This window comes from Excalfactoria chinensis, chromosome 1, assembly GCF_039878825.1.
Source record: "Excalfactoria chinensis isolate bCotChi1 chromosome 1, bCotChi1.hap2, whole genome shotgun sequence".
In the NCBI taxonomy this organism is placed as follows: domain Eukaryota; kingdom Metazoa; phylum Chordata; class Aves; order Galliformes; family Phasianidae; genus Excalfactoria; species Excalfactoria chinensis.
The window spans coordinates 62,291,112-62,308,663 of record NC_092825.1 but is presented as its reverse complement, the minus strand read 5'-3'; the positions used below and the strand labels follow the sequence as shown (position 1 = coordinate 62,308,663).

Below are 17,552 nucleotides of genomic sequence, written 5' to 3'. Positions count from 1 at the left end.
GTTAAGGTTGTACCAGAGGGCTGTAGGACCTGCCTCATGGTTTTGCATCCGTAAAAGCCAGCATACTAATAACTTCCCACTATTTTGTAAAGGGGTGAAATCTGTTCTTCTTCACAAAGAAACAGAAGGGTGAACAAGAAAACAAAATGAGAATCAAGTAACTCAAATTCAGGTGCATTCTCCTTGAGGATGCAGTTCTCTCATCTTAATATGCTGTAGCCTGGATGATTTCCCACTGCTGCCCTGAAATTAGATCTTAGAGCAGCGCCTGTATTCTCCCAGCTTCATCTTGGCACAGCAGAAGTCAGAACGGCCCATGTCTGTATGCTTAGGTGCCACTTCCATTTCCAAATATGTGTTTACAGAACAGACCTGGTTCATGTGGTTCTAGCAGCTTTGAGTTGGCTCCATTCTGTCCCCTTCTCCTTTCCTTGTACCCCAGCCTTACATCAGCAATGGCAGCAATCAGGTTGGCTCACCAGCACTGCTAGAAGAAGGGGGGAACTAAATTAACTTTTTATTAACCCTGAAGTGGTCAGCCAGTTGACTCAATGGTCTTTGTAGGTCTCTCATGGGAACTTTTCTGTTCTGTTCTGTTCTGTTCTGTTCTGTTCTATTCTATTCTATTCTATTCTATTCTATTCTATTCTATCCAATCCTATCCGATCCCATTCCATTCAATTCCATTCCCACTCGTAACTGGATGGTGATGATTGTGGTCCATTCTCCAGCAGGCTCTCCCAAACACTCCCCTTTGTACATTATTTCAGCGTAAGAGGGATTTTATTCCAGTTTTTGCTTGATTGGGAAGAAACACAGTACTGAAAATTTCAAATTAGTACAAAATGGATTAATACTGTTGCTTTTGTTGGCAGGGTGGTTGTAGATGGTTTCATGTTTAAATACACTCTCTAGCTCTGTTCTGTGTTTTTGCTGTTTTATTTTATTTTATTTTATTTTATTTTATTTTGTGGCAGGGCACTGGATGGCAGAGGAAAAAGAGAAGGCTATTTTGTCTGGAAGGCTGAGTTATTTCTTTTCCCTGTACTAAATTTAAAGCCACAAAAGTAACCATAACAAGATCCAGTCCAGTGACAAACTTCTCTTATCAGGTAAAAAAAGGGGGGGGAAAAAAGGTAGTTTTGAGTAAAAATGGCTACAGATCATCTCCTGGAGAGGACAATATACAAAGCTGCTCCTGTAGATAATTAAGTAGTTGTGGCTGAAGAAGGGATATTTCAGTCTAAAACAAATCACAGTGCATTACAAAAGCTCTGCAAAAGCCTGTTCTAGCTCACGCAAGCTTCCTGGGCTGTAAAGAAAACACCAAAGACCTAAGCCTCCTGGGATCAGTAAGTTTAAAGGCAATCTGTTCTTCCTGAGCTATGAGAGTCCTGTGAGACTACAACTCTGTTCCAAACTTCTGCTACCAGCAATGCCAACTAGGAGCATGGTGAATTGTGATTTCCCCAGCAGAGCTGTGCCAGCCAAAGCCCCAAATGACTCCGTTGTTCTAGCAGAAGTATGCTTTTCCCAGTATAGCTTTTCCTGTGTGGGGTTGTGGCCAGGTATGGGCTTACTGCATAAACAAAAATTGCAGCTTCAGAGTGGAGCTGTGGCTGTGTGCCTACACTGATAAAATGCACCTAAACATAGACATAAGAGCACAGTATATCATACGTAGGTTGTAACCAGGCTTGGAGGTTGATTATGTATAGCATGTCTAAAAACCCACTGCTACCTCACAGATGCTTTACTGTTCTCTTTTGCAGCACCATGTTTACTCAGAGGAAGCTACTGAGAACAGAAAACATGCCAGGCGGTTTTTTGATTTTTTTTCCCCCTTTCTTCCTTTCTTTCTTCCTTTCTTTCTTTCATTTTTTTTTTAAGCCATGAAAATCAATACTGCTTCTTGAACCCCCCCCCAGCAGTTTTCCTAAGAGGGGGAGGTTGCACTTACTTACCTCTTGAAGGACATCTTTCTTCTGGAAGAAAGCAAAGTCTGATAGTGTATCTCAAGTTAAAAGAATCATTTGCCCAGGAAGTTGAAATTGTGATGAATTACGTGGAGTTATTCTGCCAGTGGAAATCAGAGCGGTCACAGTCTGATCACTGAACACAGTGCAGGTTTTAGGCTCAAGTTAAATGAAGAAAAGTTGGGAGCTCTGTGTTTTATCGGGGAACAAATGTTCCTGCAGCTCAGACATCTGAAAATTGGGTTAACCTGGAAGAGCCATAGCAGGGACAAGACACAGAACATAACAGATACCTACTGCTGGGCTGCCAGGGCAGATGTCAGCTCTTATTTCTACAGCAGAAGTCATGGAAAAGGCTTTTTGGTAACATGTTCTTCACTTTTTCTTTCTTTTTCTTTTTCTTTTTCTTTTTCTTTTTCTTTTTCTTTTTCTTTTTCTTTTTCTTTTTCTTTTTCTTTTTCTTTTTCTTTTTCTTTTTCTTTTTCTTTTTCTTTCTCTTTCTTTTTCTTTTTCTTTTTCTTTTTCTTTTTTTCTATTAGTAGGACTACAGTGTGAGTTTAAGTATCAAAAATAGTTCCCTTGTGGGCAAGAAGAAGGAAGAGGCCAAGCACTGGTCTTACTTTCTCCATCTCAGCCCACTTTACCTCACCGTGAACGCCCAGAGATGCTGTGGTCAGCTAAATAAAGAAGTCACACAAAGGAGCCAGAAGGCAGCTGCAGAATGAGCTCCTTGTTGGGGGGACCGTGCTGCAGGTACAGATGCAGCACCGGCTTGACCGCATCCTGCTTGGCCCGGCCCGGCAGCCAGCCACAGTGCTCCATTCTTCCCTAAAATCCGCAGGCACCAAAGGGCTTTTGCAGTTACGGACTGGACTGCACATGCAGCCAGACAATTTTGGAGCAGGAAGGTCTTGGTTAAGTCACTGAGCTGCAACTTCAGTCCATCTTTTCTCTCCTAAGCAATAAGCAATTATTTCCACAGATGGCCATGGGGTTTCTGAGTTCTGTGGGCTTGGGTGAAGATCACAAAAATAAACACAGTAAACGTTTCAAGTCTCAGCTGTGTAGAACCTTTTACTCTATGCTGGTTAATTATGCTTGCAAAACAGCTGGCCCTCAGTTAAAACTGTGTATGCAAAAAACTACAGCCACTGAACATCTTGCAACCTGCTTCTGTTCTCTGAGGTCCAGGCTATATTTGGTCTACATGAAAAAAGAGGCTTAAACTTCAGGTGGCCAAGCAAAGCACCCTTTCACACATAGGACTGTGATTGGATGTCCCTAGTCAGTATAAATTGCTACTGGACACTCATAATCCCTTGGGATTCAGCATGGAGCATTTAGCTGAAGCAGACTCTTTCAGGGTTAGGTGACAAGGAGCTGGGTGCTTATTTGTTTAAACCAGAATCGATGGCAGAGACTGACAAGGCCTGGAATTGCACAAGGTTTGGCCATGCATAAGCTTGGTTTTCTTGCATTTAAATTTCCCTGTCAGCTGTAGGCAGCGTTCCAGCTTGTGAAGTTTTGCTGAAATTGGAAGCAACACCAAGCTTGGCAGAAATGTGATTGTAAGGTTTAATTGAAAGAGTAAGCTCGCTATTACAAATTAATGTGGAGAAGGCAGCCATGGTGGAATCTGTCTTCTGTTCCATATGGCCCTCCACTGCTCATTGATCACACAGCCTGCTCTCATGCATTTATCCTCACAGGAGTCTCTCTGCTTGCTGAGAACTATTACCCCCTTCTTACAGCTGGAAAATAGGAGATCGGAGAGTTACCTGCCTTGCTCAGAGGCACTGAAAGGAACTGATCATGGATAACTGCTAATCTTTTCTTCTTTTCCAGATTGCTTATAATGTTTCCCTAACGAAAAATCACTTCTTATCTGATAAACTTACATTATGCACTGCAGAGGAAACCAAAAGCAGCAGTGTCATTTAAAAATAAATCGTTAAAAGCCGATGTGGTTTTAGCAATTTACTACAATTCACTTTGATTTTCAGTTTTTCCTGCGAAAAGATCTCCAGCATAATCTTATGAGCGAATGAAGCAGGAGTTGTTAAAACAGACTTGGTTGGTTACTGATGATCCCCGAGTCACAATTCTCCTCCTTCCATGGAAAATTGCTTTCCTTTTTTTCCCCAGAAGAATGACAGAATTATTTTTTCCTGACAGAACGTGTCTTATCATCAGAGAGGACAAAGACAGTGATACAGCAGTTAAAGCAGGTTAAGCATCTCCGTAGCAGAGGATTTTTGCCCTGAACTTCACAGATGACTTCATTATAGCCTCCTTGGGTCAGATGACATTGGCTCTTCTTCCTGATGCTTAAGTCACCATCACAGATAATAAACCCTTGTTCATGGCACCCTCTCTTTCCAGGAAAAAGTTTCCGGTAGGAGGCTGTGAGGTCTGGCAGAGATATGTGCATGTTCAGAAAATACAGCTTGTGTTTGAATATGATTCTACACTGTAAAATTCTGGGAATTTCCATAAAGATGTTCCCAAATTTGGACAAATGTTCTTATCAACATCTGCCTCAGATGATGATTTGGTGTTGTCCTACTATTGGAAAAGCCTACCAATAGTACACATTTTGTTGTTGTTGCAGCTGGAACGTTTAATTAAATATGGAGTGAGATCTCTTTTGTGCTGGGTTCATGTGGCAGCACATGGATTAACAAAAGGAATCCCTCCAAGGGACTCTGAGGGTCAGGCAGCTGTAAAAAGTGCAACTGAGCTCTTAGGATTCACCTTAGCAAAGGTAAGGAGTGGTAAGGGAGGAACCCAGCAACACCGACCCTTCAAACACAGAGCACCCATCTGACCTAAAACAGTCTGCTGAGCTGATTGATTGGTTACACCCTGTGTGCACAATGCCAGCAGCAGGTGTGAGGCTTTCCCACATATAGCATTCAATAAAACCACCTGGACTGATGGGCTGTAGTCTGGTCTCCCTGAAGTCAAACGAGTATATAAATAAAGTGACGCTTTGCTTCCTTGGAGGTCATCCTACCCAAGGGTGTAAGGCCTGTAGCATTTGGGGTCTCACCAGATTCCTTCTGTGATAGTAAAAAACAGGGAATCAATTAGGTAACATTATTTCTTTACTTTGTTTCTTAATGTGACCAAACTGCAGAAAGTCAGGTCATCAGTCAGGAGTCCTTGCCATGAAAATCACATTCCCCAAACTGCCCGCTCCTTCAGAAAGGCATACATACCGCTGTCTTTCTCCGCTTTCCACCTTAACACAACACACAGGCAACAAGCTCTGAAGTCTGAAAAGCTCTTGGCACAGCCACCGATAAATCAGAAGACCCTGAGATTAATGACTCACCTGATAGCAGCTATTAGTACTTCCCAGCCCAACACTATCACCACTGGTAGATTAAGATACTGAAGCAGAGCGAGAGAAAATGTAATTTCTCTCAGCAAGGCAATTTATCATAGATAACCAACTCTCATCTCACCTACCCAATACTCATAATGACTTCGCAAGCCTGCCTAATAGAGGATTGCTGCCACCCGATAACTAAGTAAATATTTTAATACAACAAGGTCAGTACAGATAAGGCCTCTCCTTGACTGGGAGTCACTGACCCTACCCCTTCAGGGACAGAATGCTCTGTAAAAATGACTGGCAGCAGGGATTAGGAAGGATGTATAACCCCCAAATCCAGCCCAAGCTCAAGCACAACAGTTTTTCCTCAAGAGCCATAAAATATTCCACATGTAATGAATTGAATACCAAAGGGATCTTCTGCTACGAGTGATGCTTAATGGCTGATGTCTGTGGGAAGGCATTTTCAGACACGAATAGCAGCAGCTGACAAAGCACCCAAGTTTTCCATTATTTGCGTGGTATATTAGGAACAACATACTCTGCAGTGGAGGATGGTCATGATGTTTATAAGCACTTGGGAGCAATGTGAGGCTTAGCTGGTTGGATCCGAGCAATAGGGTGGTCAGAGCTCCATCACAAGAGCAAACAAATGCTGGGTCAGTAGTCCGAGCTGTGGCTTTTTCCTTACTTCACATTTTCAGGCATTTAGATTTACCCAAAAGACCGAAGTGTTTTTCAGCATTTGTTCTAATTAGTTTTTATCCATACCTTTATGATGAAGACATAACATCTTCAGAATTTCATTTCGTTTCCAACCTGGGACCTCACAGTAAAGCAAATATTACAGTCCTTGCTCAGGAGTAAGGCTTGCATGAGCTAACAAGACAAAAAAAGCCAACGCAGAATTCAGCAATGACTTAAGCAAGGTCTGGTGCATAAAAGTTTAAGAGCCATAATAAAAGCAGCTTGCACCTGGAAGATAATCAAGTCCTAATATTTCATATGAGTATGGCTTTTTAACAGTCTTTAGCCCCTTAGAAACTCTGCCAAGTCTAAAGGGCAGTCCTGCTCTTCCCATAAGTGGGTTCTGTGCACATGCCTTCCCTTCTGTGGTCAGACTACAGCTGCTTCAGTGGCAATATTAGCACAGAGCAGCAAGAAATAGGAAGAGCAGAGCCATTCTCATTAGCAGCTCAAAGCATGAAAGTCACATGAAATCAGGGTCTGAGCCAGTACCAGTTGAATATAGAGGTAATGTTTCCACTGGCTTTGCCTGGTGATGGGCTACGTAAAATTCACTAAAAGGCAAGTCAGTCAGTCTTGGTTTTCTTCTCAGGTGTGGTACATTGGATTCATTTCATCCCTGCAAAAAGGGAGTCAGAACAGCTGTAGTTGTTGTATGGGTGACAGTGTTCCTGCTGGTGACGTCCTCCCAGCACATTATTTACTTTGTACATCCTCACCGTGCTGTGTACTGAGGATGACTGAGCTGCCTGCTAAGGACATACAAAATCCCTGCTTCGTCAGTATTGCCACGTATCGAATCAGTGTCAACTTGATCAGTTTCTTCTTCTAAAGACATTTGTTTTGCAAACCACAAGTATGCACATGTGCTTTGGACATGTGATTGGTATCTCACTCCATCAGAAGATTATTTAAAATATTTCATTGTCAAGTCCCTTTGATACGTAGAGTGTCTAAAACTAAAGGTGGATGTATTTAACACAGACTGTGGTGAGAATTGATCAATTCAAAACATTGGCTATTCTGCCTATCCTTCAAAGTCAGCTATCTGTCACATGAACACTGAGTTTAGTTAGATGGTTTACTTGTATAAGATTACCTTTACCTCACTCTATCAAAAATGTTGGCCTACACTGCCACCAAAGTAGAGTCATTTCCTATACATTACCTATAGTATAAATTAGTCAAGAGATTAAACTTTGAAAAGTTGTTCCCTGAGTGGGACGAATAAATTACATCACATGACAGAGGCTGTCTGAAGTTATTTTCAATCACAATTTCTCTGAACGACAATGCTCACGAGTTACAACAAACGTCCTTGTCCTGCATAGCCTGGCACCTGCACTGCTGAGAACTTCATGTCTTAAACTTAACATCCTAATTGTGTAGAATTCAGGAGAAGCATCTTCTTAGCTAGCACTGCAAATCACACCCTCAGGTTAGAGGGAAGTAGACACTTCCCACATTTTTGCCCTATCTATCTTCCTTTAATTCCTCTCCGGAGAAGCAACCAGTATACCAAAGGTACCACTACAGAACATGTTGCTCTTTGTGGCAGCAGAGTAATTTTTTTTAGCAGCTCCAACAGAACCAGCATTTTAATGATACAATAGCAATAAACGGAGCAAAAGGAAGGAAAAAACACAACCCTGTCATTTAAAGCTTGTCACAGAATTGTAGAGTTGGAAGGGACCTCTAGAGATCACCTAGTCCAACCCCCCTGCCAAAGCAGGCACCCTAGACCAGGTTGCACAGGTTTTCATTGATAGACCCTTTAAATTGGCCTGTTTATTACACTGTCTGCTCTTGCTGGCATCTCTAGCCCGGATTCTTTGTCCTGTTCTGTACATACAGAATATGGTTTTTACTTCATCTTTCCCCTGTAATACTTTAAAACCTCTTTTGGTCACATCAGCTTTACAAGCTGATCACAGGTCAGCGTCCTCAGAATCAATACTCTCCATCTGCGTGAGCGCAGTATTGGTGACAGTATTGCAATACATGTTTCATTCAATAAAACAATTGTCAATTGCTTTGACTTTTCAAAAGGGAAGGAAAAGGCAAACACCCAAGTTTTACCTAAAAACGTGGGTCTGTCTGTGTCTGAAGCCCACTCAGCCCCTTTCAAGATCAATTCTCAAATTATTACTACTTGGGAAAAGTGATTTTTGAAAGTTTACTGAAGCTCATGTTTACAGTTATGAAAGGGTCCCTTAGGATGGAAGCGGAGAGGTCAAAATAGGGGAATAAAGTTTGATTCTGACACGTTAGACTCGTTCTCCCAGCAGTAATTAACAACTCCTAGTACTTACCTGTCTACAGCTTCTTCAAAGTGTCCTGTATCCATGCCAGCCTTCTGAAATCACCGAGAACCAGCCAGATGGAAAATATACCCTGATGTGTATTTTACCACAGCATGGATCAGTACTACCTTTAATCACAGTATTCCCTGCACTGAAAAAAGGGGAATACGTCAAGTATTTTGGTAAATATAGCTACTACACATGGCAAATGTCAAGATTTTAACGACACACGTTTCAGTGCTTTCCACCTTCAAAGGGCTTCCCACTGGTTGACATGCTTTAGAGTAATGACTATCCAAACTGCCTTGTGAAGTAAGTGCTCCAAGTATTAAGTTGTTTTCTGGCTTTCTTCCCTCACTTGAGTTCAACACCCCAAAACCCTTAGAATGGGGGCTGTATTCAATCACTGCTACATAGTCCTGACATGTTATAAGCTGTTTCATGACAACATGGCTGGTGGGTAGGTAATGTTGCCACTCGACTTGTCCAACATTTTACTGCAGTGAAACAACCGTCTCAACCTCAAGGCTTGGCAGGGTACGTGGATGTCTGCCACTATTATGGCCTCATTCTTTCCTCTAAGTGCCATACTGGAGGAGTACCCCAGAATATGGGCTTTGCATTTTGACCATAGACTTAGCTTATCTCTCACCAATTGCATCTTGCTCAGCTGTTCTTAAAGGTCACACTTCATTCAGTAATCCTTTTTTTCTTTCATTCCAGCCTTCAAGAGATGCATTCCACAACCGCTTCTGTCTACGGGATAATTATACTTAGTTAGCTGTGCTCAACAATGATGATTTCATAACATGCTACAAACAGGTGCCCATTAAATTCCTTTATTGGAGACGGAAACATTGCATAATTACAGATTTGATGAGGAAAACTGCAAATAGTATAGACTGTTTCTACTGCCAGCAAAATACAGTTATTACAGGATTTATAGACATACAAATATAAAGTGTTTCTTTCATGCCAGATGGTCTGTATGTAACAATGCCGTTAGGAGTGTTTAATTGTGCTTCTACAAAACCTTTAGAGAAGAATGAGGTAGACTTTCCTTTAGTTTATCCAGTATTTTTTCACACATCTGTCCTTTACAGCTTTTATATGCTCAGATCCTTGTAAAATACCCTGTTAACTTTAACATTTAAGACAACAGAGACCCTTCGGAGGTGTTTACTTCTCACTCTTACGTTGCTAATCTCCCACTGCTTACATGCTACATTCCAAGAACTACTCCTGCATCCTTCTAAATGCCTTGAAGGTCAGGTAGACTGGGACACTGTCTTTCCAAATGTACTGACAGAAATTGTTTACAAATGGCTTCAAATAAAACTACATCTCCATCTTGGCAAAGAACATCTGATATTCTGTCACTCTTTACCGTAGACACCAGCTAGCGTAAAAGCCATCTTCCAGGAGATGGAGGGAACTGGTTCACTCTTTGTCAACATTCTCATCTATGGGACAGAAATAATATACTGGGCTCCTGCTTGTAGGTCTTGTCAGCTATTAGGCCATAAGAAGATAAACTGAAATTACAGGAACAAAATAGGCCACTGACATGTAGAAAACAGTATCTTGGTTTTAGACCATGTCTGGAGCACTACTTGTTTGTTTTAATCTATTGTTTTATGGTTTCATGGCATATAGAAGCATGTTGCAGGTTTCAGCTATGCTACAAGGGGCAAAATTATGAAAAAATATAGGCACAGATGTAAGCATTTAAACAACTGAATAGGAGCATTCATGAACAGAAATCTATCACGCTGCTAGGCATCTGGTATACCTGGGTAGTTTCTGTTTTGAACCAAATGGGAACGATAATTATATTCTTCTCAACTCCCATTTTGACTGAAATAAGGAGGCAGGTAATTTTACTAACTCCTAGCACACCTATTCTGGAGGCTGAAGACTTTCACTTCAGTTTTTGCTCTGGTATTTGCTGCCAGTACTTTGAACTTATCAAAATAACCCAGCAGGCACTAGACTGGACAGTAGAGGAAAAATAAAAAATCAAACAGATCTGGTATTTCACCTGATAAGATCATAATTCTAGCAGAGACCAAATCATAATGAAGAAGGGATTCAGCATAAGAGAAGGTGATTACATAAAGAAAAAGAATGATTGCATTCTTCTTGTAACCTCTTGAGACATCACAGCGTAAGATAACAGTTCAGTGACACTGTATCACAGCCCTACAATGAAAAGCAATTTTGTATTAAAAAGATGCAAAACTGAAAAGATGCCATGTTCACATCTTGGACACAGTGATCGTAAATTGAAAACAGATCTGCTCCCTGATGACAGCACTGCCTGAGATAACTTCTGAGCTCTTCTACCTCACACCTAAAATGACTTCTACAAGCGTGAGAAAATCAAGTCCTAAAGAGTTAGCAATATCAAGAGAACCAGCTCTTAGAAACTTTCCCAACTCTTGCTTGGGAGAAAAAAAAAAGCACTAAGCTTATTTTATCTACTTTTCCCTGCGCGCCTCTTTGGTCAGTGACAAAAATGATCCTGGAAAAGAGGACGAAACATAATGTGAGGGACTCCAAAGCACGGGAAAATCATTTGGTTACACTACAGTTACTTATTTCTATAAAGCTGTCTTCTCCTACCTTATCTAGCAGATATTTTGAAGAGCTTCAAAATTCTTTACAAAGGTCTTAAATCCTTCTCAACATCCTCCTGTTCACATGAAATGCTTTCTTTATATATATATATATTTTAAAGCATGGCTTGAGAATTCAGATTTGTGCTAAAAATAAGACACAATAAATTAAGTTTCATGATAAGCCAAAGCAGTGTAAATTCGTGTTCAAAGACAGGCACAAAGATTGAGCCCTACTGTTTCTACCAGTAACTTTAAACACCACTATTTTTAGTAATGTTGGGTGCAGCAAACATTGCAAGTTTGGCCAGAGACATTTATTTCCACTCAGCTACTAATGCCCAGATTTTGTTTTATGTCTAAGGCGTGACTATTCTAACTTGGTATTGTTGCACACCTGCAACAATAGGTCCTAATGTACTTTACTGTTCAAGCTCAAAGTAATGCAGAAGTTTTGTTAATGGAGTTAGTTATATTTGCCATTTTTTCCGTAGAAAGCACTCAGAATTAGCACAGTTAAGAGAAAATAAATAGTTCCCAATAACTATTAGGCTGAAAGCAAGGCAGAAGCAGAATGACAGCAGCAACTTGGTTTTCCACCAATATCAGTAATCTATTTTGCTATTATGACTACAACTATCGGGATATTTGTTAAGAAGGGACTCAGCTCAACAATGACTCAAGGCTTACAAATTATTTTTCCAAATTTTAAGGGTAGCGATAAACACAGTAGAACAGAGGCTTGACACCTCCCAACTGCTAAAGAATGCAATGCAGACAATTTGTAGCTGAGATAATTAAAGAAGTCTGTCTCAGCGCTACATGACAAGGTATCCCCTTGGAATAGCTGCAGTTTAATGATTCTACATTAGAAGTACTGTACTGTACTTGGCATTCTCTGCTGCCTAGAAAGCTTTCTGGGAAGCTTATTTGCTCTGTAATATAATAACTTTGGATTAGGGTTAAAAGCAATATGACTGGCACTACTGCTACTCTGCACTTACAAAGAAGTTAGAACACCTGTCCAGGGTCACAAAGTCAGTGTCAGTCTGTTCAGTCATTACATGTCCAGATGGTAAAGCTCAATTCTGATCCCTGATCACACCTGCAAGATGAATACAACACTTTTTTTTTAGGAAACTGTCACCACTGCTAAAAACAAAACTAATGCATAATTTGCTCACATGGTCATTATAAACATGAAACTATGTGACATCGTGATAGGACAGTAAGGAGAAAAGGATTCGCAAATCTATGTGGAAAAGAGAGAAAGTCAGAATAAAATGGTGGACCTCAGGTTGTACTCAGCCAGTGTTTACACCTGCCCACCTCTCAGTATAGAAGCCTGCCACTAAGACATTCAACTATTAGTAGGGTGACTCCCATGCAGAGAGAAAAGTCTGACATAGCCACAGTCCAACAGACTGGGATACCACCTTTGTGATCTACTTTGCAGCTAGGCACTATGAAGAGACAGTTCACAGTAAGCAATCTGCTGAGATTCTGTAGAATGTTTTGAAGAGGACACGGGAGAGTTTCTCCTTTAAGCAGGCTGCTATGGGATCACTGCCAGCTGTGTATCCATCTCCCTGGAAATCTATGTATCACAGACATTACAAAGAACTCACATTACAAATCACCCTTCCAAATATCTGTGTATTTTTCCAAATTACCACTGTTCGTGCCTGTGGAAAAATAAGTGTAAATAAGTATACAGGAGAGATCAATTTATATCTTCCTAATGAATTATGCACAGCCTAGACAAGTGTTTGTCTAGGAAAGAGCAATGGACAACTTCTTTTTGGATTGAGATTGCTGGACAGGTGTAAACTGGCAGGGTAGAGAGGTCTCTCACTGTCTTGGCTTTTGTCACGTCAGATTTCTTTTCTACGTACCTGAAAAGTCAAGTTTGCTTTGCACCACTATGAGTTGAACAGATTATCTATTCTAAGCAGGGACCTTTATTAGCGTTCTCACCAGACTGGCATTGTAAATCGTCAGTGAATTTGCCCTCGCTGCAGTTAAGAATCCAGTTAAGTAACACCAGTTGCTGATACCATAACTCCTGGCACCAGAATAGCCTGTACGAAATGCCAATTTAATGAAATGTTTTCTCATTCGAAGGGCTTCTTTCCCAAGCATAAATCATACCCACCAAACTGAAAATTAAGGACACTCTCAATACTGAAAATCATAATGAAAACAACAAAGGGGAAAAGAAAGATGAGAATTAAGAGTTCATCATTATCGTTTTAAAGGATTGGTATTTATAAAGCACAAATGTGAAAAGGCTGAGTCTCAACTGATCAATCCAGTTCGACATTAAATAATTGCAACCAATTATGCAAATATTAGACAACAATATGAATTTGTTGATCCTCTTTGAACAGTCTCAAATTCTAATGTTAGACTATCTTAAGTCTTAAATGACCAATTAACAGAATCAAAACTAGCTGAGTAAGAATGGATAATTGCCTAGTTATGATGTACCATTCACTTTCTATGTAAATTCGTTGCAATTAAACAAATAGGGCACATGGAAAAGAGATGTGCAGATGTTCTTTTACAATCTATTACTAGCTCAGGGAATACCACAGTTCCCTCCTAAATCTTACTGGCAAAAATAGGAAGAACACAATACCAAACATGATTATTTACACATATTATTTCTTTCCTTTGGTTAACGGGATAAAAAACAGTGGCAGAATGTGGGATAGGACAGCATGCAAGATCAGAAGAATTTCCTGTATGATGCTGACCTGACTTCTCCCTTTATTTAGGCTTTAAAGTTTAAAATCTAGACTATGCACTTGGATTTAGAAACAAGCACAATGCTGAGTTGACACAGCCAGAATAAAGCAAGTAACCAAATGATAAGAACAGTTGACTATACATACACTATGTTTTTATTCCTGTAGCTAGAAAAGCCTGTGGATTTCTGTGGGTCATTCCAGCTTCAACTTTATAATTCTGAAGTCTCCATTGGCTCAGTATATGCAACAAAAGGAGAGATGTCTCCCTGGTCAGTACAGGCAGCAGTGCAAACCAAATACATGAAACTATTTTGCTTCCTCACATTAAATTATTTCCATCCATTTTAAGAAGAGCTTTATATAATTTTCAAGTTCTGCACCACAGCAAAATAATTCTTCAAACTGGTCCTTAACTCATTCTGACTAGTAAATAGATTAACCTTGGTACACTCATGCCTTCATGGGTGTACCCCATGATACCCTTCAAGATACCCATCAACTCTATCAAGACTTTGTGACGTGAAGGTATCATACCTCCACTTTTCCATGCATCTGAAATTAGATTATTACAACTTTTCCTTATGCTGCTAAATTCAAGATGAATATAAGGGTTTGGATTGTATACTTCAGTAACAGAAAGCTCCATGCCATGCTTTAGTTAAAGGCACTCTTTAGTTACGATACTCGCCTCATTGAATAAAACTCCCTACCCCACTCTGCACCTTGACATATTCCCTGTGTATATTTTTCCACTCATCTTCTTAAAGAAAAATGGAAGACTACTAGCAGCTTATAGCACATATTAAGATACTGAACAAGGACCAGCACACTATACTGATTCAGATGGTAAGAAAAGTGAACACACGGCACTATTGCTACTGTGAAACAAAACTTTGTGCTTGCAGTTGTATTCTAATGAGAAAAGTGTCCAACAGTTTAACAGTAGTTACATTACCAGAGAGAACATCCAACTGCTCTTCATTTAAAAAAATATATCATATTGGGTCAAAGTGAAAGACAGAAAAAGTCATGATTTGAGGGAGCAAAGTAACTGATGACGAAGTATGGGTGGTCTTTAACTCCCCCCCCCCAAACAAACAAACAAACAAACTAACTAACCATAAAAGCCACACTTTATGACCCTACAGCAGTTGTATAAGGCATGGGTGGTCTATTAGAAATTCTGCTTTGCCTTTTTAATTTATGTTAATGAATGCCAGTAATTATAAATAACTCATAAAGCATGAGAGATATTGCTGCATATCATTAAAAAAAAAATAGTAGTAAAATAAAGTGCTAAGAATTTCCCTTAATACTGGTGCATCCCTACTGCAAAGTATGGAAATAAATGTTTTACCTTCACTTCTAATAGAACTCTGTTAGTGTCAGTGGAGTTCCACCAGTTTTATATTGAAGTAGCACTTTGGAATATTGATACAGAATATAGCGATCTTTTTGGCTAGAGATAGCCTAAAGCTATTCGACAAATCTGTGTGCAAAAAAGAAAGCTAATAAATATTACAGGATACTTCTTAGTGAACCATTGCAGAAGTTAATTCCCTCACTAATAAAGTAATATAGAGCATGAAGCCCAAATAGCAGCAGAATATGAATAACTTTACACTTAATCAAAACAAAATCAGAGTTTGAATGAAATCCCTTTCCTTCTTGAGACGGATATTTTCTGCTGACAACACAACTTGTTCCTTAAACAGAAAGGCCCTGTGAGTGGTGAAGGGAACAAGAAAACTTTCTGCTGATCTAAATCATGTTGGCTGGATGCTGTAGGAAAATCCATTCAACTGAACCTCAATCCAAAGACTTGGCTGCTCTTGCTTCAACCAAATGAAGAGTGGTTCAACTTCTACAACCACCGTTGCTTAACTGTATTTTCAACACATTCACCCAGAAGGCGACACTACGTCAGCAGCTCCCAGATCTCCGTTATACCAGACAAAGGGCAATTCTGGGGTCAGCATGGTCCGGCTCAGCCCTGGACACCATGTACTGAAGGATGTATTCAACTGCTATTGATGTATGTCCTGCCCTACCAGCCTCTGCTTATCTTCACAGAGGTAAAAGCAGCAGGCCAACAAGTAGCATATTGCATGCCAGATCCATGCTAAGCATCTTGGCTAAAGGACGGAGTTGTTATCTGACTGAATGTGGATCAAGGAATCTGTGAGGCTAATAAAAGTTCAGGAATTTTCATACAAGCAGGTTACAAAAGGACAGAGCTTATGGTTAAACTTAATTGTTTTTTGAACACAGAGCAAAAGGCAGAATAATGGCAATAGAACCCTGTGGACAACTAACAGGCAATTTCTCTGCTTTATACAACTTGCTCTGCTGGCGATGGCAGTTTAAATAAACCAAACAAACTGAAGAGCAGTCGAAGAGCATTTTACAAGTTTTCAGACTGTACATAAGACACAAGGAGGCACTAGGAAAACTGTCAGGAAAGTTCTATTGCTAACATTTAGCACCTCTACCAAGAAGACAGGCTTCTACTAACAGGATTACAGTAGAAAACAAAATGATTGTGTTCACATTCACTGGATTGTGGAAACAATCATCCTGGGGAGCAAACTGATGCAGAAACTAGGCTATGCACGGGCAGCTACAGAAGTTATCATTATTTGTGTTTATTCTGTCTGGAGGGTCTGAGCTCTTCCACCTTCATGACACCAGCACTGTCCAATCGCTGTCTTCTCTTCCATACTGAAAAAAACCAAAAACGGAGTTTTAGAAATTAAAAGCAGTAGCGCACAATAATGATGATAATTTGGGACTCCAGGACATGAAAGACATTGAACTGCTGGAGTGTGTCTAGCAGAAGCCACAAAGATTATTGGAGGACTAGAGCACCTCTCCTATGAAGAAAGGCTGAGAGAGCTGGGCTTGTGAAGCCCAAAGAAGAGAAAGCTCCAGAGAGGACCCACTGCAGCTTTCCATTACCCAAAAGGAGCTTATAAACAGGAACAAGATCGACATCTTACACAGGCAGACAGTGATAGGACAAAGGGGGAATGATTTTAAACAAAAATAAGGAAGATTTAGATTAGAAGTTAGGAGGAAATTCTTTACTCAGGGAATGGTGAGGTGTTGGCACAGGCTGCCCAGAGAAGCTGTGGATGCCCCATCCCAAGCTGTGTTCAAGGTCAGGATGGATGGGGCCCTGGGCAACCTGATCTAGTGAGCGGCAACCCTGCCCACAGCAGGGGATTGGAGTTGGGTGGGTCTCTTCCATCCAAGCTGTTCCATGATTCTATGAACTTCTTAAATCTATCTTCGGAGAGATTCATATCCACCACCCTAATAGTTTATTTTTTATGTCTTCTGGCTTCTATTTCAGAAAAGCTTCAAGGTACCTTGCAGCTTTATACATCTTCCAATGAGTGAACTAGAAATACACAACTAGAGATGATACAGTTCTGCTTTGTTAAAGCTTTCCATCAATTTAATACAGTTATTCCCAGAGATCAGATCACTAATTTATTCCTAACTATGCCCCTGCTCAAGTTTCAGTACACAGACACATTTGTTTTTATTTTCTTTTTAAGGTGGCTTTTTATTACATTCTGACTGACTGTAAAATAGAACCAATCACAAATACCACAGAGTGCAGTTAGAGAGAATTGCAACCAAAATAAAACAAGTTGTCTTCCCATAGACCAGGAAGAATAGAAGATGACCTACTACATGAAGCCGCTTCACTTTCATGGGAGGATACAGTCCCAAGGAAGCACTTTGAATCATTAAAATGACTCTGTGTTCCAAAGCTCTTTGTCACCAGACCCATAAACAGCACTCCA

The 17,552-nt window shown here is 40.3% G+C and overlaps 1 protein-coding gene across 1 annotated transcript in view; it reads right to left on the bottom strand.

The window, feature by feature from the left end:
- Nucleotides 1-9,190: 9,190 nt before the first annotated feature.
- BCAT1 (branched chain amino acid transaminase 1) overlaps nucleotides 9,191-17,552 on the bottom strand; it is a 60,948-nt gene continuing 52,586 nt past the window's right edge. Inside the window, exon 11 of the mRNA XM_072332853.1 lies at nucleotides 9,191-16,458. Within this exon, the coding sequence (XP_072188954.1) occupies nucleotides 16,417-16,458 (42 nt within the window). The 3' untranslated portion in view covers nucleotides 9,191-16,416. The remainder of the gene's footprint in view (nucleotides 16,459-17,552) is intronic.